The sequence below is a fragment of the Anabrus simplex genome, chromosome X, assembly GCF_040414725.1.
Source record: "Anabrus simplex isolate iqAnaSimp1 chromosome X, ASM4041472v1, whole genome shotgun sequence".
NCBI classification, from domain to species: Eukaryota; Metazoa; Arthropoda; class Insecta; order Orthoptera; family Tettigoniidae; genus Anabrus; species Anabrus simplex.
In genome coordinates, this window is record NC_090279.1 from 147,157,055 (window position 1) to 147,183,227 (window position 26,173).

Consider the following 26,173-nt stretch of genomic DNA (forward strand, 5'->3'; position numbering starts at 1 on the left):
CCAAAGTATTTAAATACTGTAATATGCCATCAGGTTTACCCTTTCGTTCATCGATAATAACAAATATATCATCGACGTATCTCAACCATGTAATCAATCCATCTATTTTATCCACTATTTTATTATATTCCATGTAATCCATGAATATGTTAGCTAAAATACCTGAAGCCGGCGAACCCATTGCTAGGCCTTTAGACTGTTTGTAAATTTTGTTGTCAAAAACAAAATAGTTATTTTCCAAAGTAAATTCTAGTAATGTTAAAAATTCTTCAATTTCCACCTTGCTTAATTTGCTGTGTTGTATTAAATTCTTTCTTACTATTTTTATAGTATCTACAATAGGAATGTTGGAGTACATATCTTTGATATCCAAACTATATATCGTGTAGTAGTCTGTTAGCTCAATGTTTTTAATTCTGTTACAAAAGTCAATAAAACTTATAGTGTTCTTTTAAAAATATTTGTATGAATTTGGCCGTCTTATATACTGGACTATTTCTGAAATTAACTATTGGTCTAATAGGAATTTCTTGTTTATGAATTTTCGGTTGTGCCTTTAAAGTAGGTATTTCTGGGTTCATGTTAATTGAACAGTTAGTATCTTTGGAGTCTAATAAAAAAGTTATGTTATTGAGAATTTGTTTAAGTTTTTTCTGCATAGAAGACGTGGGATCTTTTTTAATCAATTCAAAATTATTGCTAGTTAGAAAATTCTTAGTCTTTTCAATATAATCCTGTCTTCCTATCAGTACAATAGTATTACCTTTATCAGCTTTTGTCACAACAATATTATTATTATCTATCTTATTCTTCAATAATTTGATATTCTTATTCAACTCCTCAAGGTTCTCTACCGTATGTTCTATCATATTGGATAATGTTCTACTAACTTCGTATCTAAGAGGAACTTGTTCATCAACTGGTAGGTTAGCTATGGCCACTTCAGTTTCAGCTATTAATTTAACAAAATCTTTTCTATTACTATAATTCTCCTTTTCCCAATTGAATTTAGGCCCCTTACTTAAAATGTTAATTTCATTACTATCAAATTGAACTTGAGTTAGATTTCTAAGAGGTTCAAAAAACTTGTGTTCATTATCACTCAGAATATTTACTTTCTTATTACCTTTTTAAGTTTTTACTTTATTATCAAGTAATGTTTTCCAATATCACTTGCTTCTTGCTCAAAATATTATACATTGAATTTTCTATGTTCTTCTGTAACCAGTCCCATTCTATATTTGATGCATTTTAAGTAAGGGGCTTAAATTCAATAATAATACTAATAAGATAATTTTCAATTCAGATAAAATAGAGAATAAATGTATATTTAATAAATCAGGAATTTACAAATTAACATGCCAAACATGTAAACAACGATACATAGGACAGTCCGGAAGAAGTTTGGCTATAAGGTACAAAGAACACGTTAATGCGATCAAACATAAAAGATATTCGGCAATGGGAGAACATATGGTTGAAATGAATCATAAATTTACAGACATTTCCAATGACATGAAATTATTACATTCGACCAAAAAGGGAAAACTGATGAATGTTTTGGAAAATTTAGAAATTTACCTTACACAAAAATGTAATTCTGAATCAAGTTTAAATGAGAAAAGTACAGAAGATAACCCACTGTTTAGGCTAGCATATAATCATTTAAGGAACAAAAAGAAGAAGAAAAGAAGAAAAACTTGAAGATCCTAAATTTGTATAGTGTTCTCATTCGGTTCAACCAAAATTGTATGTATTGATCATTTTTATAATATTTCATAAGTTCTCTTTACTCTTTGATATGATGTATTGGGACACAATACTCCTTCAAATTGTAAAACAAAAGATTGTGTCATATTGTGTTATTCTTTGATCTAACCACTGATGAAGGGAATGGTTGAGATTTCCCGAAACATGTATGGTTTAATTAATAATGTTTCTTTCATTTAACGAGTGTATTGATCAAGGCGGATTTAAATAAACTATTATAAATAGTTATATTATACATCTTGCTGCTTCTCATACTACTATGCAGGAAAACACTCCTAATGAAAGATTTGGCAAATATCTTTATTAATCTAAAATTTAGATGACTGCTAGTCAATAAATGTCTTTTATTGAAAAGGACCTTGTTTGACAACATCCTGCTTTTAATTTAATTTCTACCATGCTCGTTTATTTCACTTGTAACAACTCTCTAAATAACAAAATGATCTACTTCATTGACTGGAATTTGGACCAGGTTAGAGAGGGTGTAGAGAGAAGAGAACTAGAGGTCTACACTGGAGAGGAATGTCATTTTGAGATTGACAGCTCTTAGGGAGGCTTGTTCGTTACCACCCTACCTGACCTGCTGGAGGGTTTACCTGATAACGATGTGATATAATATTATTTCAGTTGAGACTATCACCTTGCTCTTTATTTTTTTATTACAGGCCAGACTGAGTAGTTCAGATGGTAGTGCACTGAGCTCAAGTTGGCAAGTTCAATCCTGGCTCAGTCTGGTGGTATGTGAAGGTGCTCAAATACACCTGACTCCGGTGCATTAAAGATCTTATTATAAAGGATAAACTTTGATTAAAGATCTTCTCTGGAACAAAATTTTGCAGCCTCTGAAAACTGTAAAAGTAGTTTCTGAGACTTAAAACTAATAACATTATTACTTTCTTTATTACAGGCTTTAGGAAATGATCCCATGGAAAGGAGTGCCATCAAGAAGGGTCTTAGTAGAAGAAGATCTCGAAGCCAGGGAAATCAAGCATCTGCCATGAATGTGAATGACAGGGAACCAGTGTACACAGAACAAGCCTGGAGAGAAGCATTGGAGTCTCCGATGATCATCTCTGGGCTAAAGGTAACAAGCGCAAAAGTATATTCATAATTCGCTAACTACAAAAGAACCTCATTTATCCAAACTAGATGGGATCAGAGGTAATTCAGATTGACAAAACTCTGATAATCCGGAATAAATTATTACTAGGGACCTGAAAAAATCACATTTGCAATAAATGCAAATTTTTTAATATTGTACTGAATCCAAGCCTACGGTAAAAATCAATAAAATAATTTCTACGCATAAATAGAAGTGTGACAAAATGCGAGTTGTGACCCAAAATGCGATATTAGTATGAATATGCGATTTTGGTGTGAATTCTGCAAAAATGTGCTATTTTACTGTCAAAAACATAATATTTTGTCAAAATCGTCATAAATACACAAAATATGATACATAAATCTTTCGACCATTCAAATCGATGAAGAAAAGTAGCTGGTCGATTGCTGCTTGCTGACTTTAATCGATATTTACAATGGGATTCACAATTAAGTATTTATTTATTTTCCACCTAGTCGATACAATGATTGCTTAAGGCAATTTTTAATGGTCAAAAGTGGTACATGTTTCGTATATTATCAACATCTTCAGCCACATAACACTGTTTAGATGAAAAATATATAAAATTGACAAAGTAATGCTTTAGAGGAAGTGTCCTTAAAATTAACATAAGATTGACAAGACTAAAACAAACAAATAACTCAAGAGAAAATATATAAATTATTTCTACAATAGAAAGCAGTCGTCAAGGAAACACTTGTACAATATTCCATAGAGAAATTGTCCTAATAAATATTCTTTTCTTAATAATTCATGAAACAAGACCAATTTATAAATTAAAAATTATACAATTTATAAGTAATCATCGAAATGAAGAAATCCTGATATCACAGTGCGGCTCTTATTATTAATGTAGATGAAAATATAACTAATTCCTATTTGTCAAATCTTATTAAGCCTGCTTTCCTTTGGAACAGTAACTCCTGTCATTCTTTCACAGTTTTGCGCCGGGTGTAATATTGGTGATGCGTTCTTCCTTGCTCTTGCACCTGAGGAGGTGGAGGAGCGGGGGATATAGGTGTGTCAAGAACTTCCTTGCTGTCACCTATAGCTTCAACTGAGGAGGAATAAGCTGTAGGGCTATCTGTAGGTGGAGAAATTCCAATTCTTTTTTCGTGATCCTTCTCAAGCATTTTCAAATATACTAGAATTTGATAATATAATGGATTCTTAAATTCTACAGCCTCATTAAGGTTATCATTTTTCTTTACAAGTTGGTCTAGATGAATGTACAGGTCTTCATATGTGTTCATTAAGCTGCCCTTTTTTTAACTTTTTTATGATGGTCAGGTCTTGTTCTATGTTGGTAAATTTATGACCTGTGGCCGTCATGTGTGATCCCATTGCTGAGAATCTTCTATGTTTTTCAGCATTCACATGTTCCAAATATCTAACTTTAAAATTGCGGCCGGATTGTCCTATGTATGTATTCTTACATTCAAAGCATGTGAGTTTATATATTCCGGAATCAAAAAATTTATCTTTTTCCGAGAGATTTATTGTATCATGGTTGAAAATACTATGTTTTATGTTGTTATTGGTGGAAAATGCAATTTTGAAATTTTTTCTCTTAAATAAATTTGTTATTAAGAGAAAAAATTTCAAAATTGCATTTTCCACCAATAACAACATGAAACATAGTATTTTCAACCATGATACAATAAATCTCTCGGAAAAAGATAAATTTTTTGATTCCGGAATATATAAACTCACATGCTTTGAATGTAAGAATACATACATGGGACAATCCGGCCGCAATTTTAAAGTTAGATATTTGGAACATGTGAATGCTGAAAAACATAGAAGATTCTCAGCAATGGGATCACACATGACGGCCACAGGTCATAAATTTACCAACATAGAACAAGACCTGACCATCATAAAAAAGTTAAAAAAGGGCAGCTTAATGAACACATATGAAGACCTGTACATTCATCTAGACCAACTTGTAAAGAAAAATGATAACCTTAATGAGGCTGTAGAATTTAAGAATCCATTATATTATCAAATTCTAGTATATTTGAAAATGCTTGAGAAGGATCACGAAAAAAGAATTGGAATTTCTCCACCTACAGATAGCCCTACAGCTTATTCCTCTCAGTTGAAGCTATAGGTGACAGCAAGGAAGTTCTTGACACACCTATATCCCCCGCTCCTCCACCTCCTCAGGTGCAAGAGCAAGGAAGAACGCATCACCAATATTACACCCGGCGCAAAACTGTGAAAGAATGACAGGAGTTACTGTTCCAAAGGAAAGCAGGCTTAATAAGATTTGACAAATAGGAATTAGTTATATTTTCATCTACATTAATAATAAGAGCCGCACTGTGATATCAGGATTTCTTCATTTCGATAATTACTTATAAATTGTATAATTTTTAATTTATAAATTGGTCTTGTTTCATGAATTATTAAGAAAAGAATATTTATTAGGACAATTTCTCTATGGAATATTGTACAAGTGTTTCCTTGACGACTGCTTTCTATTGTAGAAATAATTTATATATTTTCTCTTGAGTTATTTGTTTGTTTTAGTCTTGTCAATCTTATGTTAATTTTAAGGACACTTCCTCTAAAGCATTACTTTGTCAATTTTATATATTTTTCATCTAAACAGTGTTATGTGGCTGAAGATGTTGATAATATACGAAACATGTACCACTTTTGACCATTAAAAATTGCCTTAAGCAATCATTGTATCGACTAGGTGGAAAATAAATAAATACTTAATTGTGAATCTATTGAAGTGCGATACGGACCATGAAGCTGATTTTATGTAATTTACAATGGGAATCGCAAAGGGAATAAGATCTGTATCAATTATTATCGAAATGTAAATAAAATGTCGCTGAAATAACGAGATAGACGCAGCGTTGTTTTCCTGTTGTTCAAAATTGAAACTAGTGAGGAGTGATCCAGTAATTTTAAAATATTTTGTTATAATTTGAGGTCTTTCTTCCTTTCTAGAAATTCCATCTGATCACCAGCAAAGAACAGCAGAGGCTCTTGTGGGGAAGAACATCAACATACTCGGTGATGAAACTAGAGATACAATGGACCGTTGTGTTTTTATTATCATATTCCAAGTCCCAGCCGGATCGAAAAGAGAGCTGCACTTTGTTTCTGTGAACTATCTTGATGCAGGAAATGCTACAAACTGCTCTCGTGCTGTTTTTGAAGCTCTGTGCAGTTATAATGTACCATATGATGCAGTTAAAGTGTTTGTTAGTGACAGTGTCCTGTACATGACCCGGTGTTAAGAAACAGTCAGTGTGGTCATAGGGGATCATTTAATGCAAGCACAGTGCTGGGCAATGCTGGGCACATCAGCTTGGTTGGCAATAGTTGGATCGCAGTTATGACAGATTTAAATCATGTGATTGCAATGGTAAAGTCTGCATTTTTGAACACAAGGAAGCAAAAATATAACTATTTACAATTCTTAACATCAAAGTATGGTGCTTCAAAGGAAGCAAAGCTTTTTCGTGCACCTGTAATAACCGGATGGAATAGCTTGTTTCAGGCTGTCTTCTAGTTGAGTGCTTACTTTACTGATTTTGTTACATTTTTCAAGATATCTGACACGTGGTATTAAGTACCTGACTGATCTGAGTGACAGAGTGATCTGAACGACTCCCACATGGTTTTTGTCACAGATCATGCAGCTGGATTGGTGAACCTCCTTACTGAACTTGAAGGGTCTCTGTATCCTACTTCTCATCTCCTTTACCCCAAACTGCGTAACCTTGACGCCAGTTTTACCTTCACTTGTGAAGGGAATTTTTCTGTGGCAACTAATGATGCTTTGATTAAGCTCACTCCCCTTCAGCAGGCTGCATGTAGAGACACATTTGTCAAAGCTGCTCATTCTTCACAGTGCAAGCTAGCCACATTGAAAGCTAAAGACCCCAACTATAAGCATTCTGTGTCAATTTCTCAAGCTTTGTATCAAAAAAATTTTTTTGAATAACACTGATAAATTAGATGAGCTTGAGAAATTGTTTGGAGTAACAGATCTCTCACGAAACGATATCTGGTCTGGTTACTGTTCTCTGAAACATGCAATTCAAACCCAGATGAAAGAAAGTGAAAAATAGGATGTCATGCTTGCATCAACTGCAGTTCAGAGTTCAGCATATTTGCTAAATACTGTCTTGAGTTGTTGTGGACCCCAACGAAAACAATATGGATAGCGAGCACGTGTTGTCTCATTACAACACAGTGGTTACAGACAGACGGTGCAATTTGAAAAAAAGCAATGCCGAAGTACTGACAATGCTTTCGTTTGATCAATGAATTTGTATTGTGTGTGAAACAAGGACAATAATTGCACTTCATAAACTTGGAATCATTAAAATTAATAATTCCATGCGATTATTTTAACTTTGTAAATAGATGCTAATTTTAAAACAAATAAATGCTAATTTTTCAGGTCCCTAATTATTATGTACATACAAGCTACGTAAAAAATCCACCTAGCAGTGAGGACAGGAATTGTGCCGGCTATCAAAGTCTGCTGCGCTCCTCTGGTGCTATGGTTAATGACTGACAGATGAAATGAAATGATATTGGAGAGTGTTGCTGGAATAAAAGATGAAGGGAAAACTGGAGTACCTACAGAAAAACCTGTCCTGCCTCTGCTTTGTCCAGCACAAATCTCACATGGAGTGACCAGGATTAGATACAAGTTACATAATCCATATAAATCTTTCTTTTCAAACAAAGAAAGGAATAAAATACAGTAGAACCTCAATTCTCTGTTTTTGGAGGGACCTTCGAAAGAAAACGTACAACACGGGAAAACGGAAAATCCGGGAATGAATGAACCATGAACAATATGGCTAAACATCACAAAAAAAAAAAAAAAATGTATACTTAAAATCTTACAAACACCCCTAAACCAACCAAACTACAGCCCCAATGGGCCTTCCGCCTACCAAGCGACCGCTGCTCAGTCCGAAGGCCTGCAGATTACGAGGTGATGCATGGTCAATGTGACGAATACTCTCGGTCGTTATTCCGGGCGCTCTAGACCAGGGTCGCCATCTCACCATTAGATAGCGCCTCAATTAAAGGTATTCGTAGAATGAGTGAAACTGGGTACAGATCTCTGCACATGGTTATGAGGGTGTTTAAGGGTTGTAATAAGGATGTAAAGGAGAGGGCATATAAGTCTCTGGTAAGACCCCAACTAGAGTATAGTTCCAGTGTATGGGACCCTCACCAGGATTACCTGATTCAAGAACTGGAAAAAATCCAAAGAAAAGCAGCTCAATTTGTTCTGGGTGATTTCCGACAAAAGAGTAGCGTTACAATGTTGCAATGTTTGGGTTGGGAAGAATTGAGAGAAAGAAGAAGAGCTGCTCGACTCAGTGGTATGTTCCGAGCTGTCAGCGGAGAGATGGCATGGAATGACATTAGTAGACGAATAAGTTTGAATGGCGTTTATAAAAGTAGGAAAGATCACAATATGAAGATAAAGTTGGAATTCAAGAGGACAAACTGGGGCAAATATTCATTTATAGGAAGGGGAGTTAGGGACTGGAATAACTTACCAAGGGAGATGTTCAATAAATTTCCAGTTTCTTTGAAATCATTTCGGAAAAGGCTAGGAAAGCAACAGATAGGGAATCTGGCACCTGGGTGACTGCCCTAAATGCAGATCAGTATTGATTGATTGATTGATTGATTGATTGATTGATTGATTGATTGGAACCAGCCCTCATATCCAGGTAAAAATGCCTGACCAGGCCGGGAGTCGAACCTGGGTCCTCCGGGTGAGAGACAGTCAAGTTCGATGCGGGGCCGGCTTCAAACATTAATTACCGGTACGCGACCTAAAAGTCTCAAAATTTTACATTCACTTTTACCGGGGAAACTTCGGCAGTTTCCTCTGAAAACTTCTTTCAGTTCTGCAACTTTGATCGGTCAAACTGTTCGAAAAACCTAATAATATCAAGCCAAACAATCGACCACAAGTATTTTTTAATTCTCTAATCTAATAAAATAAAGCACATTGGATACAAAAGCGCCCAACATGATTGCGAAATCCTCTTTTCTTTAATCTTCCATTGTAATTTGGTCACCGGTATACTGTTCGTAGTCATTTTGTGGAAATCTTGTACCGCACAAATTAGGCCTATGGCCTACATTGACTTTAAAAGGTTATGTTGAACTCGAGAATATTGTTTCTAATGTAAATATAGATTCTCGAGTTTTCGAATGCATTATATTCAATTATGTCCGTCACTAATCACAATTAAATTGGATAAAGAGAAAACAATATTATCAAAATTTCTGAATTCACGGTTATTCATGAGCTTGAGCTCAGCTGGAAAGCACGCTCGCTGTCCTATAGTCGGTATGAGTGCAAAATGATGCAAAGTTTTTACATGTAACGTGCGCAAATAAAACGACTGCGTTTCAACATTTTAACACAATAACGTGAAATTCCTAGTCTTACATTGGGACCAAAACAGTAATAGGCAATCCCAAAACCTTCCATGGCTTTATGTATGTAAGGTGCAACATCTGTTCTGGTCTTGATAACGCAATCTTATACGATAATATTAAAATACTAAATTTGTGTTACTTAAGAAGGAGCAGTTTAGATTCCTGCCTGAAAGCTCAATGACTATACAGTGCCCTGAGGGAAGTGCCGAAAACCTGTTCGGCGATACGCTCGGAAAAAAAGAAAAGTAAATATCTAACCCTGGACATAATGTAGACGCTTTGCAAGTACGAACATTTGACGAAACTCGTTCCATCTTCAAGTAGAGCTGTTGAAAAGCGCTCTGTCTCCTTCCAATTGTTGTGGACACTTTCTGCTTTATGATTTTGATTCTCTAAACAATACCACCCGAATGCGATGCTAAGATGGTCCCTTATGCAAGTTCCCCGCCGATCGCTTTTCCGCTTCCTCAAATTACCGCAATGACTGGACCTTAACACCAAGTCCGCAAGTATGCCATAGCCGTCCTTTCGTGAGATACAGTTTCTTGAAAAATGCGTGATCGAGGATTTAGCGTTGATGGGACTGAAATTTCTGAACGGTTGATACGGGAAATCATTTCTTCAAGGAACGGATAATGAAGGATGTTTACATGACTTAATTAGGATGCTCGCGGGACCACGTAATTTGAACGGATAATACCGGAAAACGTAGTTTCTGGGAACGTATAATCGAAGTTCTACTGTAAATATAAAAGCACATGTTTATTTTTATTTACCGAAATAGTGTGCAAGTTTCTTTTATTACACATTTTTATAATTGCGTAGGCATTTCAGTAACATCAGTTCGGCTTGAGTTGTTTCTGTCTGATGTTCTGATTAAACAGTTACATTAGAAGTCCGCTATAGCGAGTATGGCATATAGTGAGAACTCTGTTATAACGACAGCCTTTTTCTGTCCCTTGAAAATCCCTCTATTAAACTTTGCATTATCCTTCGATAACAGCGAGAACCCTATTGCTGATGCATCCGTTATTACGAGTGATTAAGCGTGCATAATTTTTTCCATTATCAGTATTTATGCACTCCAGCAATTAAATTGATTGTGATCGATCATCTTCGGTATAGATTTTTCGCTATGTGCACTAGCGAGCTCTCTCGTTTACATTTGAACTCGAAGGTGATATTTGAGTCTATTAGTAATACTTGCACAATTTGAAATTAAAGAGAACACGTTTTCGTAATAAATGCGTAAATAACGAGGCGATAGCAGTAGTTAACTCGTTAAAATAAAGGCTGAAGTAAATGATCGCTTAATTTTAAAACTATGTAATGAAATTAAGCAAGAATGTGATACACCTCAAGATACGTCACAGAGTGGATGACTGATTTTGTAGGTTAGGTTATTCAGTAAAACCTCATTAGGCTTTTCTGCAGTGGACAAGGAAAGATAAGGCGGTAAGCGAGAAAATGTACTATTGAATACTCGAATAAAAACTGTCCAACTCGAATATATAAACACCTGATATGTTTTTTTTTTTCCAACATGCGTGCATTTTACGTATGTACGAGTATCTCCTGTTTCTGAAGATGCGATGAGAGTTTTAAAAGGCATGAAAAATGATAAGAGGTAATATGGAAACCTATTCCACTGGGGCTTATTAAATAAAAGCAGTGTATTGAAAGGTGTGTAAAATACCTAATAACAAATGTAACAACGTTTTCAATGGGGTCCTGTAAAAGTATCAGCTCTTTATTGGAATCGAACTTTTAGACCATGAATTATTTGGCGTTTAAACTCGGCCATGTGCGAGAGAAATGACTTTGACTGTCATCTTGAATGCGACAACACTTTGATTGACTCCAGTGGAAACCGACGGTGCAAGTTTCAACATATGCGCCACTGTTGAAAGATGCGGATGCTTGTCCACTTCCTGGATTTGTCGTTGTTAATAATCAATTTGACGACTTTTTCAGTATCTATAACGGGACTACCACAAGACAAATATGCACCACGCTAGTCAACTTCACACGATTATGTTCCTAATCCTTACGTAGTCTATCACACGACAGATATTTGCTACCCTTCATTGCATCACTCAACACATAATACATTTCTAACTTCCGAATGGAATGCGAAATACAAGCACCAACAGGCTTACTGGGTTATTCAGGAATATCAATGAAAACCGGAGAGCAAAACTGAACTTTCCTGAGGCTAATGGGTTGCCTCCCGAAGCTGTAATTTACTCTCTAAAGTTCTGGAATTCAAGGCCATTTTCTGTTTTCACATAACTTTTCTCGACCTGTCTCCTGTGGCGAGAGCTCTAATCTATGTTGGAAATCATGTTCCTTTCACAAGGGATGATAAAGAACAATTTCAGGGCTGGGAAAAATGTGATCATAGTGAGCAGTAGTAATGAAATTTTGTGACGCGATAAATGAGGTATTTAAAAAAAGATTTAATATGACGTGAACCAAGACTTTGAATTTACAATGTGCTAAGTGAGAAATCGCCTTGATGAGGAACATGCAATAGGAGGTTACACTGTATTTTCTTAGGTCTGATTAAATTTTGGAAAGGCTGTTCCTGAGTAATTTATAGTGTGATTGAAATATGCTTTCATGATACATATGAGGTTAAGTTAGGTTAGGTGACTGAATAAGAAAACTGAAGAGTTTGCCACAGAAGCCACCGGAGTGATACTACTCCAATTCTTCAATATGAAATTGTACATTCGCGTTCACGTTGTCTTGGAATTAGAAAAAAATAATTTATGAGTAGGCCACAGTATGGAAATCGGCGAAAACGCAAGTTTTGAGCAAACGGATTGCCGTTACATACCGATTGTAATGTGTGAGAGGCGGTTTTCCCGACTTCTACAAAAAAATCGGATATAACGACAATCTGCTATAGCGAGTGAATATTTTGCCATTATGAATTCTTGCTATAACGGACTTCTATCATAGTTTTCCAAGTGTGCTGTTCCTCTGTTTGAGTCGTAACTTCTTCCTCTGTAGTGCTACTGACGTCCAGTTCGCCATCATTGGCATCGTTTCTTGTAGAACAAGCGGCAATAATTTTGCCTTCCGACATCATGCCATAGCCAGCAGCACTGTCAGTTTTCAACTAGTAATTTAAGTCACTATCGCTTACATACAGAGGCAGGGATATTTGAAAATTGGAAATCCAGATTAATGACAAACAGATAAACGAGGTTCTTGTGTACTTGTGTAATTACAATCAAAATTACAAAAGGATCCACGTATTCAATACTCATTAAATGATGCCAGTTATGAAAACATTGAAACATCAAGTGGAATTGGTTTCAATGTACTTAGAGGTGACCTTCAGCCACAACATGCAAGATTATATTTTGTTTCACAGTCTAAGTTTGTGGGTTGTATTTGTTGAATCGTCCATTACCGAACTCGATAGCTGCAGTCGCTTAAGTGCGGCCAGTATGCAGAATTCGGGAGATAGTGGGTTCAAACTCCACTGTCGGCAGCTCTGAAGATGGTTTTCTGTGGTTCCCGTTTTTCACACCAGGCAAATGCTGGGGCTGTACTTTAAGACCATGGATGCTTCCTTCCCACTCCTGGCCCTCTCCTATCCCATTGTTGCCATACGACCTATCTATGTCGGTGCAACGTAAAGCAGCTTGCAAAAAGAATCGTCCATTAGAGAGGTTATGTCATGAATTATAATACCAATATAATGGTCCGTTATTGGACATTATAAATTTTCCAGCTAACTCATTCTTGGTTGCTTGCGTTTCGCCCTCATCTGCGAAGTCCAATAACGGACCATTATATTGGTATTATAAATTTACTCATTCAGGACAAATATTTTGGGTTCCCTATGGGAATCAACACCTACATCATTTGATGGCCAGGCAGGCATCTATTTTTGGAAATGAGACATAGCTCTCATAGTGCATTGGCACTGCTGGTGGCTTCAAATAGCCTATGCAGTGGCCTCCACGGTATGCACTAGCCTTGCGTCTTGGGTGGTGTGCTAAGTCCCAACTGACGAGCCTAACTTGGCACATGAGGGCGAAACGCAGGCAACCAAGAATGAGTTAGCTGGAAAATTTATAATGTCCAATAACGGACCATTATATTGGTATTATAAATTTACTCATTCAGGACAAATATTTTAGGTTCCCTATGGGAATCAACATCTACATCATGTCATGAATTGTCGTAGTACTACACAACTAATTCCAATGATATCCTAATTTTTCCTGACTACCAGCGAGTTACTGTAATTTCCCTGAAGGACCACTGCCTGATAAAGTGTATTGACAAAGACAAGAGTGAGAGGGATGGCTCAAGGTGACTGGCTGGCTTGGAAAGCAGCCTTGGGGCTGGGGTTTCAGAGTTATTTTTGTAACAGCAGCTAGCCACAACTTTTCTCCTGGTTATGAAAAAATCCAGTTTCTTGTACTGTCACTCATAAAGTAACCTACCGTAACAGATATTCGTACCGTAAACCCTCGATATGCAATGCAAGAATTTCCTTGGAATACCGTATCGAAAATAACAACATCCTGATCATTTCCTATTATACAATATCTAGTAAGAGGAACTCCATAATAAACATGCATCGTTAGTTACCTATATTTCGGGTCTAATATGTGAGGCAAAAATTGATTTTCTTTTTCCTGACCAAATAAATGAGGAAGCGAGTAAATACGGTATTTCCATTTAGTCTCCACCAGACGGGATAATGTAACTTTTATGGCTACAAGCTGAACTGGGTAACACAGACAGTAGAGCATTGGCCTTCTGAGCTCGTGGGATTGCTCTCTTCCAAGATACAGTACTTATGGTTGTTCAACGTTTGTGTATTTTTCCTGTAAGTATTGTCCTTAGTACCGAGTGGAGTTACTCTGTGTGTTAACATGCAGCGGCTATGAAGCTAAGCTTTGCATTTGGGAGATGAGTGGCTTCGACCTCACCTTTGGCTGTGCTAAGAATAGTTTTCTATGATTTCTCGTTTCACTTTCAGGCAAATATCAAGACAGTTCCTATTCATAGACCATACCCAGTTCCTTCCAACTTCTTATCCAATTTAATTCACCAGCCATTTTGTCTTCATTTGCTCCACAACTGAGATCTGAACAGGAAGGGCATCTGGCTGTAAAAACATTCCGTATAATTTCATCTTACTTCAACCCCAAACCTGCATCATTAAGTGGAACTAAAGGGTAGAAATGCGTCCATTCTCATTTGTATTTGAAAATCCACAGCCTGTTTTCAGTCATTCAACCGGGTCAGGAATGGAATGAATGAAGCCCCCATGTAGCGGTGAGGATAGGAATTGTGCCGGCTGCCAAAGCCTGTCGCACTCCTTTGGGGCAATGATTAATGAATGACAGATCCAATGAAATGATATTGGAGAGTGTTGCTGGAATGAATTATGACAGGTAAAACTGAAGTTCACGGAGAAAAACCTGTCCCACCTCTGCTTTGTCCAGCACAAATCTTGCATGGAGTGACTAGGATTTGAACCACGGAATCCAGTGGTGAGAGGCCAGTGTGCTGTCACCTGAGCCACGGAGGCTCCTCGTTTGTATTTGCTGGTGGTATTCCTTCTGACATATTACCATATTTCTCTGAATTCAAGATGACCCTGAATGCAAGACAACCTACACTTTTTCCTTCAAAAAAATTAAATCAGGCTTAAAAAGTGCTTTGTGAAATCTTATGAATGCCTTTCTTGTACAGTACGTATTTTTAGACTATTTTTGTCTTCATGCCAGTGGCAAACATTGGCTTTAGTTATACCATATTTTCTTGCAGCTGCACAATTATTCTTTATTTCTGCAATATTAATAACTATTAAGTTAAAATTGTTATCATAATATCGAAGAGAACGCATTGAAAATTTGTCGGCAGTACCTTTTCCACATGTTGTTACAATATCTCGCTTGCCAGCTTCGGCCGACTTCAGCGGCTAGCGACATATATAAGCCATGGACGTTGAAGGTCAACGATTTTATTGCATCGTGTTATGGCCATTCCACCCTTGTGTATTTTGCGTACATACCTTACAATTTCATCTTCGACTTGTTTAAAGCGTCCCCGTTGCGGTCCACTGAATGCAGTTTTTGTAAAATTCTCATTTTTTAAACTATCTTTGTCTTCACGCTAACGTGGATCATTGACTTTAGTTATACCGTATTTTCTTGCGGCTGCACAATTATTCTTCATTTCCGTGTGTTTAATAACCATTAACTTAAAATTGGCATCATAATATTGACAAGAACCCGTTGAAACTTTGCCAGCAATACCTGTTCCACGTGTCTTTACAATATGACAATCCATCAGCAAAATATTCCTGCTGCAGTTATAAAACTGTTAATTTTACTAAACAGCGTGTACAGTAGAAGCGTTATAACTCTGCCAGTGAGCAGATGTGGCCATTATAAGAATTGAAAGCTTGCATATTTTTATGCTATTTTGCGGATTTGAGAAACGTTTTTGTAGAGGCGAATAGAATGTCATTCTCTCTTCACTATTTCCTGAGAACCAGTGACGTTACACAGAGGAACTGTACAACTGGTTGCTGCAGCTAGCCACGTATAACAAAGACAGGGACGTTGGTGGTCACGAGTTTTGTGTGGGGTGAAGGGAAGCAGTTTGGTTATTGTGGTAGCTGTTCTTTGCTGTTAGGTCGTGAATGCAAGACGACCCTTGATTTTTCACATGAGATTTTGAGGAAAAACATCGTTTTGGGTTCGGAGAAATACGGTAAATGTCTTCTATTAGTAGTCCAAGTCTCACATCCGTAAGTACATGTTGGTATTACCAGGGCTGCCAAAGAACACGTCATGGTGAGGGGGGGCGAGGGGAGCCAGATTTCACGGGCCCTGGAAGTTCAATGGATTAATTATATCATTCAAATTCCAGTAAAAATTGCTGGCTAAAAGTTTTTGGCAAGCTCGTTCTCTCATAAAGAATCATTTAGGATCCACCTTAGGAGAAGGGAAACTGAATTCACTGAGCGAGTTGGCCATGTGGTTAGGGTAGTGCAGCCGAGGTTACATTGGGAGATGGTGGGTTCGAATCCCATTGTCAGCAGCCCTGAAAATGGTTTCCTATTTTCACACAAGGCAGATTTTGGGCTGTACCTTAATTAAGGCCAAGGCCGCTACCTTCCCAATCCTAGCTGTCTCCCATCCTTTCATCGCCGAAGCTAACCTTTGTTGTGTTAGTGACACATTTAACCACTGGGGAGGGGGGAAGAAGAGGAGCTACCCTTCTTTTCTTGGCACAGTCAGAGAGTCTGTCTATCTGGGAGTAGAGCTTTGAATAGTGACACCTCCGGTAATCTCCATCTTGCAGTATTGGGCCTAGGATCTCTCTGAGAGTTATTCTCTCTCCGACTTCCAGTTTTTCAATCGAAGCGTTTTCTGTTTAGTGACAGACATTCCATGGCATACAGCTTCTGGGTGGATGACTGGAGTGTAATGTTCCAGCTTCATATCGTGTGACAAGCATGGTTTGTTTCATGTATTTTGAGGTGGTTGATAGGCCGGTTCCAACTTGTAGGGGGCTGCTTATTATTGTACAAATTTTATTTTGTACTGTGTGATGAAGTTGAGAAAGAGGGGCCCTGTCATCTTGAATTTTCAGGGGGCTCAGTATTTACATGGTTGGCTCTGTGTATTTTGCTGTACAAACCTGCAACTCAGTATGGACACTGAAGTCATGATTGTGGAGGACCCTCTTAAAGGAGATGACAAATTTGTATTTCAGTGTATTTGTTGCATGAAAATGTTAGTGATTAGATAAACATTGATACATGTAAACAACTGAGCCACTTGCAAACAAACATGGGTCAAAACTCAACATAAGCTGGGGTGCTCCAGTGACCCCAGAAAATATGGAAGAGTAGGGTAAGAAGAAATCTGCATGATGGTGTTGGTGATTGTTTTATGAGGAAGTACGACTGGAAACCCATCCTGTCTTAATACTAATCAGAAGGGACAAATGAAATGAAGTGGCGTATGGCTTTTAGTGCCGGGAGTGTCCGAAGGCAAGTTTGGCTCTCTAGATGCAGGTCTTTTGATTTGAGGCCCGTAGGCGATCTGCGCATTGTGATGAGGATGAAATGATGATGAAGACGACACATACACCCAGCCCCCATGCCAGCAAAATTAACCAATTATGGTTAAAATTACCGACCCTGCTGGGAATCGAACCCGGGACCCCTGTAACCAAAAGCGAGCACGCTAACCATTTAGCCATGGAGCCGGGCAGAAGGGGGGGGGGGGGGGGGGAAATATCAGCAGAAAGATCACATGACACATAGGGAATATAGCAGTTAAGGCTTTCACGGCCATCGTTATGAATCATGTTTGTACTTTTCGGGCTTGTAGGTCAAGGTCTATGCGTATGTGGTGGTCCCGACATTTCACCGAAGACTGGGTTGCGCATTTTCAAGGTTTCCGACTGAATTGAATGGCTGCAAAGCTCTCAGTGGAATGGACTGGTGTTGCAATTCCACACCATTATATAGTGCAGGCTATGATGCGCTGCTCGCCTACCAGCCACCATGTTGGAGGGGTGGTCGCTGATTGGCTGTTTTTCGGCCAATGATTAAAGCACTAAGGAGCCCGATGTTGGACGACCTGCCTTGGTGGAGACAGGCAACTGGTCACCCATTGCCTTTCCTGGTTCAACTGTAAAGAGGAATCTCAGTGGGTCAACAAAGCCTGGTTTTCAGTCCTGAAAGCTTTAAATCCTGGAGGACATGTTGGTTGGGGCAGTCCAGGAAAAGCATCGGGTGATCAGTTGCCTGTCTCTGCCAAGGCAGGTCGACCAATGTTGGGCTCCTTAGTTCTTGAATCATTGCACAGCGGACCAATACGCGAGCAGCGCATCGTACCCTGCCTTATATAATGAGGTGGAATTGTGACACTACTCCATTCCACTGCGAGCTTCGCAGCTATCAAAGTCTGTCGGAACCTTTGAAAATGGCAAACGCAGTCTTCGGTGAAACGTCGGGACCATCACATGCCCCTACAAGCCCGGAAAATACATGCATGGTTTATTCAGGGGATAGTAGTTTTGAACCCAACTGTCGGGAGCCCTGAAGGATTTCCATGACTTCCCAATTTCATGTATTATTTAAGACCTCAGTTGCCTCCTTTGCTATCCTATCCCATTATTGTAATAAAACCTGTCTGAGTAGGCACAATGTAATAATTTAAAAAAGAAAAGTCAATGAAGGGCATGGCAATGAGTTACTCCCTGGGCCTTGTAAATCTAATGGCATTAGGGTTGGAAGAGAATCAGAGCTGAACGAGGGAGGTAAGGTAGGAAAGACGAAAGCGAGGCATGTGATACAATTGAAAGAATGTGACAAACTTGGCTAGGGATCTTGCGATTGTCAACCAGTGCTCCGAAGTTCAGAATTGCTTGGTGGATGATTGCACCGTTTAGTTGCTTCTTACAGTGGGCCAGGGATAATGTGGATGTATTCTATTGCCTCCAACCATGAGGGAAAGAAAGCTGGATAAGCTCAAGAAAGGGATAAGAAAAAAAAAGAGTTGAATACTGGTGATAAAACACTGGGGACACAGGACAAAAAAATATGAATACTGGTGATAAAACACTAGGGACACAGGACAAACTCAAAAGGAGAAAAGGAATTTAAAGGGTCAGTACAAGTAACATATACTTAAGAAAATGGAAATTGCAACACCATGAAGGCATTGGTCGTTTGTGTTGATTTTCAAGATATGAAACGATGCCATGTAGGTATGTAAACGATCAAAGTTTCTGACCCATTGGATTGTTGCTACAGGTCCCCCCCACGTGATTGGTCGCGGAGGAATCAGCTCCAGTATACAGACTCTGGTGTAGCGTAATTGACTTGCAGTCTGTGCAGTGAAGTGTTCCCCGTTAAACATGCCTCGACGACAGAGAAGGGCACGCTATCAACAACTGTCGCCGTTTGAGAGGGCTCGGATAATTGGGTTGTGTGAGGCTGGATTATCGCTAAGGACTGTCGCTGCACGTGTTGGCCGACAGGCATCTACTGTACAACGTGTATGGCAGCAGTGGTCAAATGAAGGTACCCACACTCGTAGACCTGGCACAGGCCCAGTGCGACAGACAACTGTGAGAGAGGATCGCCGCATCATTCAGATGGCCCGGATGGAACCTCATGCAACAGCAGCTCAAATTCGAGCAGCTGTGGCACCCCACGTTACACAACAAACAGTTGGTAATCGCCTGCGTGCAGCTGGCTTACGAGCACGTGTCCCTGCAGAAGGTGTTCCATTGACCCCACAGCACCGACGTGTAAGGCTGGCTCGGTGTCGAGAAAGATCGATGTGGGTCGATGAATGGCATAGGGTCGCCTTTAGTGATGAATCGCGCTTCTGTCTTGCCTGCAGTGATCGCCGGAATCAGAGGCACACAGGGTCAACACCAAGCATTATGGTCTGGGGAGCTATTGGCTTTAATGTGAAATCATAGTTAGTGCTTGGTGAGGGCACTATGACTGCTCGACGGTACATTGATAGGGTACTCAATCCAGTGGTTGTCCCTATGATGGCGAACATTGCTAATGGAATGTTTCAGCAGGACAATGCCCGGGCCGGGTTCACACTGCACGCATCTTCAGAGAAGCTCTCCACGACATCACAACCTTATAATGGCCGGCTAGATCCCCGGACCTCAGTCCTGTTGAGCATGTGTGGGACATGATGGGTCGACAACTGGCCAACTGTCCTCAGCCACCCACAACTCTGGAACAACTGACCCGTGCAGTGCAGCAAGCATGGGCCACAATTCCTCAGGAAGCGATCCAGGGCCTTATTGACTCCATGCCTCGACGTATTCATCAGTGTATTGCAGCTCGTGGTGGGCACATCCGGTATTGATTGTTGTCCAAACTTGCGGTCAGAGGGACCTGAAAATGTAATCATCGAATCACAACCGAACACTCGTCCTGCATGTTCAATTGCAGCAATGTAGCACCATTCCGTCTGGGTGTTGCAATTTCCATTTTGTTCAGTGTAAGTCAAATATAGTGATAGGAACGTGCTTGGGATAAACACAGTGACAACAGTAGAAAAAGAAGACAAGGAGGACACGTGTTTTCCATATGTCTTTGTGTCTTTTCCGTGTAGAAGCTGCCCATAAAGTGAAGAACCTGACACGAATAAGTAGAAGCAGGGCAGTGCTCATCCAGGACTCTGTGGTCATCAAGTTGTCAGCTCTTACAAGGAGACTTTGCCAACATGTCCCTACTGATTTGATCCAGTTTCAGTCTGCTGTATCTGCAAGCCATTGCAAGAACTTCCTCCACTCATATTGCAAAGTTCAACTCCCACCCAATACAAGAGAATGGAGTTTAAATATTTAGAGAGTGCTTTGTAAGACCACTGTGCGGCTCATAACTGCAGCAGATGTGCAGAGTTTTGAGCTAGTTCTCTGCTTCGCACACTCGTGATTCTCTGATTGAATTTTGCCTTTGTATTGTTTTTAGTTTTTTGGTGTCCTAGATGCTGTTTATAAATGACTGCTTCTCCTAATTTTTCAATCAGTACCATTATGGTTCATGTTGCAGTCAGTAGTCTCAAGGTTGTCTAAAACATCCCCTCATTCACTGTGTAGAAAACTGGGTCAAGATTTACCTCCCAGTTACTAGAATACTACTGCCGGAGAATTTCCACTCTGATATACTTACAATTTGTTGGTTATTTTGATCCACCTTTTCAATACAAATTACAGTTTGTGTTGCTAAGTTGTAATGTTACAACACTAATTTACCGGGACATGTTTCGCTTTTATTCACAAGCATCATCAGCCTATGCAATTGCCTCAAGGTTTGTCATATTTGGATTGTTGTTACAAATTTCATTACATTGAATGTAAATCTAATTTCAGTGATAATATTTAAAACACAAGAATAATATACACATTAAAAATTATGACAATATGATTTGCAATGTTAAAATGGAGTAACTCTTAATTCTAAAACACATTGACGTCCAAAACACAGTTTTTACAATTTGAAAATTTGGCTAAAAATTGTTTGCAATGTTAAAATAAAATTGATTCAACTATAATTTGGCATTAAAATTTGAGTCATAAATATAAATATTGGATGTTAATATATAGGAGCCATAGTTTCTGAAGTGTGTTGGTTTCTAGAATACAGTAACATTTCAGTATTGAGAATTTTAGTTAAGAATTGTGCTCTCTAAATAATGTTATTTAAAAAGACTGTAATTTTGCATTATGCGTGATTAGTCATGATGATAATCTAGAATTGAAGTCTTGGGTTCGTTGGAAAATGGCTTCTAGATTTGATGAGGCTTGCTGCTGCAGTTTGGCAATTTGATCAGAGGAAGTATATTTAATTCTTGTTTGTAGCGACCAGACCCTCCATTGGAAGTTGATTGTTTTGATGTAAGTTATGGTTAAAAGGGGCCTCAATCCACATTTTGAGTATCTGATTATGTTTCTTTCGATTTATAGAATGGAAGAAGCATCTGGAGCAAATGGAAATGAACTTAAGTAATATTGTGTGTGTGTTGTGCTTGTAATGTGAGTGTTGATGTTGCATTATCACTTAACCCTTTGTCTGCTGCTACAGAGTCTTGTGGACCTTATTGAGTTACTGTGACTATTGTCTGTTGTGGCTCTACTCCTTGTGTTGTACGTATGAAAGAGCTGTTGTGAAGGGCGGGTAGGGGGTTGAGGGGAAGAGATGTTGGGCGGGGCGTTTGCTATTGACGTGCTATGTGGTAGGGAATTCTTATCTGTTGTCGAGGTGGGGATAGAGGACGATCCTGCAGGCGGGGCGTTAAGCTTTGGCGTGTTATGTGGAGGGGGACTTTTTTTGCGTTGCCGAAATGGTTTCAGTTGTGAGTGTATTTATATTGAATATTTTAAAGAATTTGCTTTTATCTGATTTGAGATTTCGTAATAATGTTGGCAACTGCTCTGTTAACGGACTTTTTATTTCGACCGCGTCATTCAAGTTTTTTCCTTTATTAACCCTTTCGCACTCAGCGCGCCGATCTATCGGCGCGAGAGGTTATGGCCAAAACGCTCACGGCGCCGATACATCGGCTCTGTCTTATTTACGGATTTTGGTCATTTGCGTAGTTGTTAAATCGTAACGGTTGATCGTGACGGTATATTAAAGCGTCGAATTTGCGTTTAACTCAACAGATATATCCACCAGCCCTACAAAATATTTTAATTTTCGACAAATGAAATCTGTTGACCATGAATGTTTATGTTGTGTTTATTTGAAGTTGTTATTGCGTGGATCTGTTTTGATTGGCTTATGAATACAACAAGTTGATCTTGCTATGAGTTTTGTTTATAGTTTATTTCGTTTCTTTGGTATATCGTGTGTTCGATGTACTTCGTAAACTACAATTTTACTCCTTTTCATAACTCCGTTGTTGCACGTGCTTGCGTCATCTTTTTATCGTAATGGCTAGGCCATATTCAAGGCCGAATGAGGCCGATATCCTTGAATTTTCAGATGATTTAGACAGTAATAATGACCTTCTTTTGCCGAAAGTGATTCCCGTTATGTGGGAAGTGACACAGTCGTAGCTGCTCACCGTGCATCGGACCGCGAAGCCCTGACATCGATGACCGTTACATGTACACTGAATAACTTTTGTGCAATGCTTCATGAGTGAATTGCAGCACACACATCATATTGATATCAAATTATTCAGAATTAAATGTTCTTTCATTCACGTCTAAGAGTAAAGAAGGAAGACACAACAATGTCTAATTTTTCTGTCATTGAAAACCATAATTAATTTTTTTAAATTTATTTTCGAAATTTAATAATTTTTTTGGGCTTAACCAATAACAATACGTCCAAGGTATATTCATTTCTGAAATGCTTATAGTTTCCTGTATTAGTGTGATTAATTTTATTTTAATGTGTGTTAAACTCTTTACGTGTTGAATTTTTGTAATTTGCTCTGGAAAATCACAAAAATTAGTCTGAGTGTCTTCGAGCAAACACCTGCATATAGGCTGAGTGCCAAAGGGTTAAAGTATTGATCCAAATAAATATATATGTTTTTGAATTCTGTCATTAGCTTCCCCTTTTCGATTCTTTTGATTATTGTAAGGTCTTTGTCTATTGAGGTGTAATGATGGCCGGTTTCTTTCATATGATTACTCATTGCGGAGTATTTATTGTGTTTTAAGGCGTTAAAGTGTTCCATGTATCTGGTTAGGAAACTGCGTCCAGTTTGGCCAACATATGAAGATTTACACTGTGCGCATGTTAGTCTGTATATTCTGGAGCCTTGAAATTTGTTATTGTAGGCATTTACTGTGTTATGGTTAAAAAATAAGTTTTTGTTAGTGTTATATGTTTTAAAGGCTATTTGCATATCCCGTTTTTTGAGTGGGTTTGCTATTTGGTGAATCTTTGAACTGGTGTAAGTGAAGGTTGCGTATTTGGATTTTTTAGTCTTTTCCGGTGTGAGGTTTGTGGCTATTTTGAGCTTTACTTTGTTGATGATTCGATTTACTATGTCTGCTTTATGTCCATTGGCTAGTGCTAGTTCTTTTATAAAATTTATTTCTTTTGTAAAATTCGCGGGTGATAAGGGTATTTTGTAGGCTCTGTAGACCATACTGAAAAAGGTTGCTTGTTTGTGGGATTTGGGCTGGAGTGAGTCATTTCTTAATTTTATTGGCGTGTGTGTTGGTTTTCTGTATATCTGATAATCGAATTTGGATTTCAAGCGTGTTACAGTAACATCTAGATAATTCAATGAGTTGTTTTTTTCGTCTTCTTTGGTAAATTTTACATATCTATCGATGTTGTTTAAAAATTCAAGGATTTTTTCGCTGTTATTTTTTCGGTTGTCTGTTATTACAAATGTATCATCAACAAATCTCAGCCAAAGACAGATTTCTTCTATGTTTGGTTTTATTATGCTATGTTCTATGTTATCCATATAAATATCTGCTAATATTCCTGAGCTGGGGTCACCCATGGCTAACCTTAATTGGTGGTAAATTTTATTGTTAAAGGTAAAATAGTTGTTATTTAGTACGAATTTAAGTAGTGTAATAAATTCATCTACTTCTAGCTTACTTAAGTTGCTATATTTGGAAAGGTTTGAGTTAATAATTTCGATCGCTTCTTTAATGGGGATATTTGAATACATATTGGAAATGTCAAACGAGCTCATTCTATGGTGGGGTTGTAAGTTGAAGTTTTTTAATCTTTCGCAAATTTCAATTGAGTTTTTAATTGAGGAGTTACTCTGGAACTTATAATGCTTTTTGAGGAACTGATGTATAAATTTTGAGATTTTATATGTTGGGCTATTTCTGCTGTTTATAATTGGTCGAATGGGTGTATTGTTTTTGTGTACTTTAGGTAGTGCCTTTGCCTTGGGTAATGTTGGGTTCATGTTGACCATTTTTTGTTCTTGCTCGTTAAATAAACAAATTGAATTTTTAAGGATTTTTTTAGATTCCTTTGAATTCTAGAGACTGGGTCTTTATTTACTATAGTGTAAGAATCATTAGAAAAAAATTCTTCGTTTTTTTTTATGTAGTCACTTTTATTTACTAGGACTATTGTTTCGCCTTTATCTGCCTTAGTCATGATAATGTCGTTATCTTTTATTTTTGTCTTTAAATCTTTTATTTGTTTTAGGAGGGTCTGGCCGGAATTAGTTTTCATTTCTTTTACTAAACCTGGGAGTTTCTTTTTTACTTCATATTTAATGTCATTTTGTATTTCTCCCGGTAGTTTACCTATATTTGCTTCAGATTCCGCTATTGTGATAGTTAATTCTTCCATTTTGTACGGGTTAGGCCAATTGAACTTAGTTCCTTTGTTGAGTATGTTCATTTCATTTTCAGAAAATTTCGTGTCTGATAAATTAATTGTCGCAGGGTTGTTTATGTTTAAAGGAATTGAATCATTTTTTCCATTAACGGTTAACTTTTTTTGATCTTCTATTAGGTGTTTTAGTTTGTTTTCTAGAGTTTTTTGCTTTCTGTCTAAGATGTTGGAGAGTTTTTCAATAGTATGCCATTGAATGGAGCTCCAGTCTAAAGGCGATGTAAAATGGGATATACTTAAGTGTGCTCTGTAGAGCTGTAAGTTTAGGAGCGATTTTTTTCTGTACAGTAACTTTAATTCGTTTTTTAGCCATATTTTGTTTACTCTGTTTTGGGTGTCAAGAGATTTTGAACTTGATATGTTCTTTCTTTGGGTAGACCTTAAGAATTTCGGTATTACACCGCACCTTAAACATTCTTTCAAAAACCAGATATCTTTAGCAATCTTACTGACTTTAACCGTGAGGTTAATATACCTGTTTGTCTTAGTTTTTGCCTGGTTGGCTATCACATTACATGTAACTAATCTCATTATTAGACCCGTATTAAACTATGCTATGATATACTAACAATTTGTTGGTTATTTTGATCCACCTTTTCAATACAAATTACAGTTTGTGTTGCTAAGTTGTAATGTTACAACACTAATTTACCGGGACATGTTTTGCTTTTATTCACAAGCATCATCAGCCTGTACAATTGCCTCAAGGTTTGTCATATTTGGATTGTTGTTACAAATTTCATTTATATTTAAAATATTTAAATATTGTTATCACTGAAATTAGATTTACATTCAATGTAATGAAATTTGTAACAACAATCCAAATGTGACAAACCTTGAGGCTATTGTATAGGCTGATGATGCTTGTGAATAAAAGTGAAACATGTCCCGGTAAATTAGTGTTGTAACATTACAACTTAGCAACACAAACTGTAATTTGTATTGAAAAG

General features: G+C 37.8%; 1 protein-coding gene across 1 annotated transcript in view; it reads left to right on the plus strand.

The window, feature by feature from the left end:
- The window catches only part of LOC136886717 (uncharacterized), a 420,809-nt gene that overhangs the window by 145,288 nt on the left and 249,348 nt on the right, over positions 1 to 26,173 (plus strand). The window contains exon 8 of the mRNA XM_067159522.2: positions 2,678 to 2,854. Within this exon, the coding sequence (XP_067015623.2) occupies positions 2,678 to 2,854 (177 nt within the window). The remainder of the gene's footprint in view (positions 1 to 2,677; positions 2,855 to 26,173) is intronic.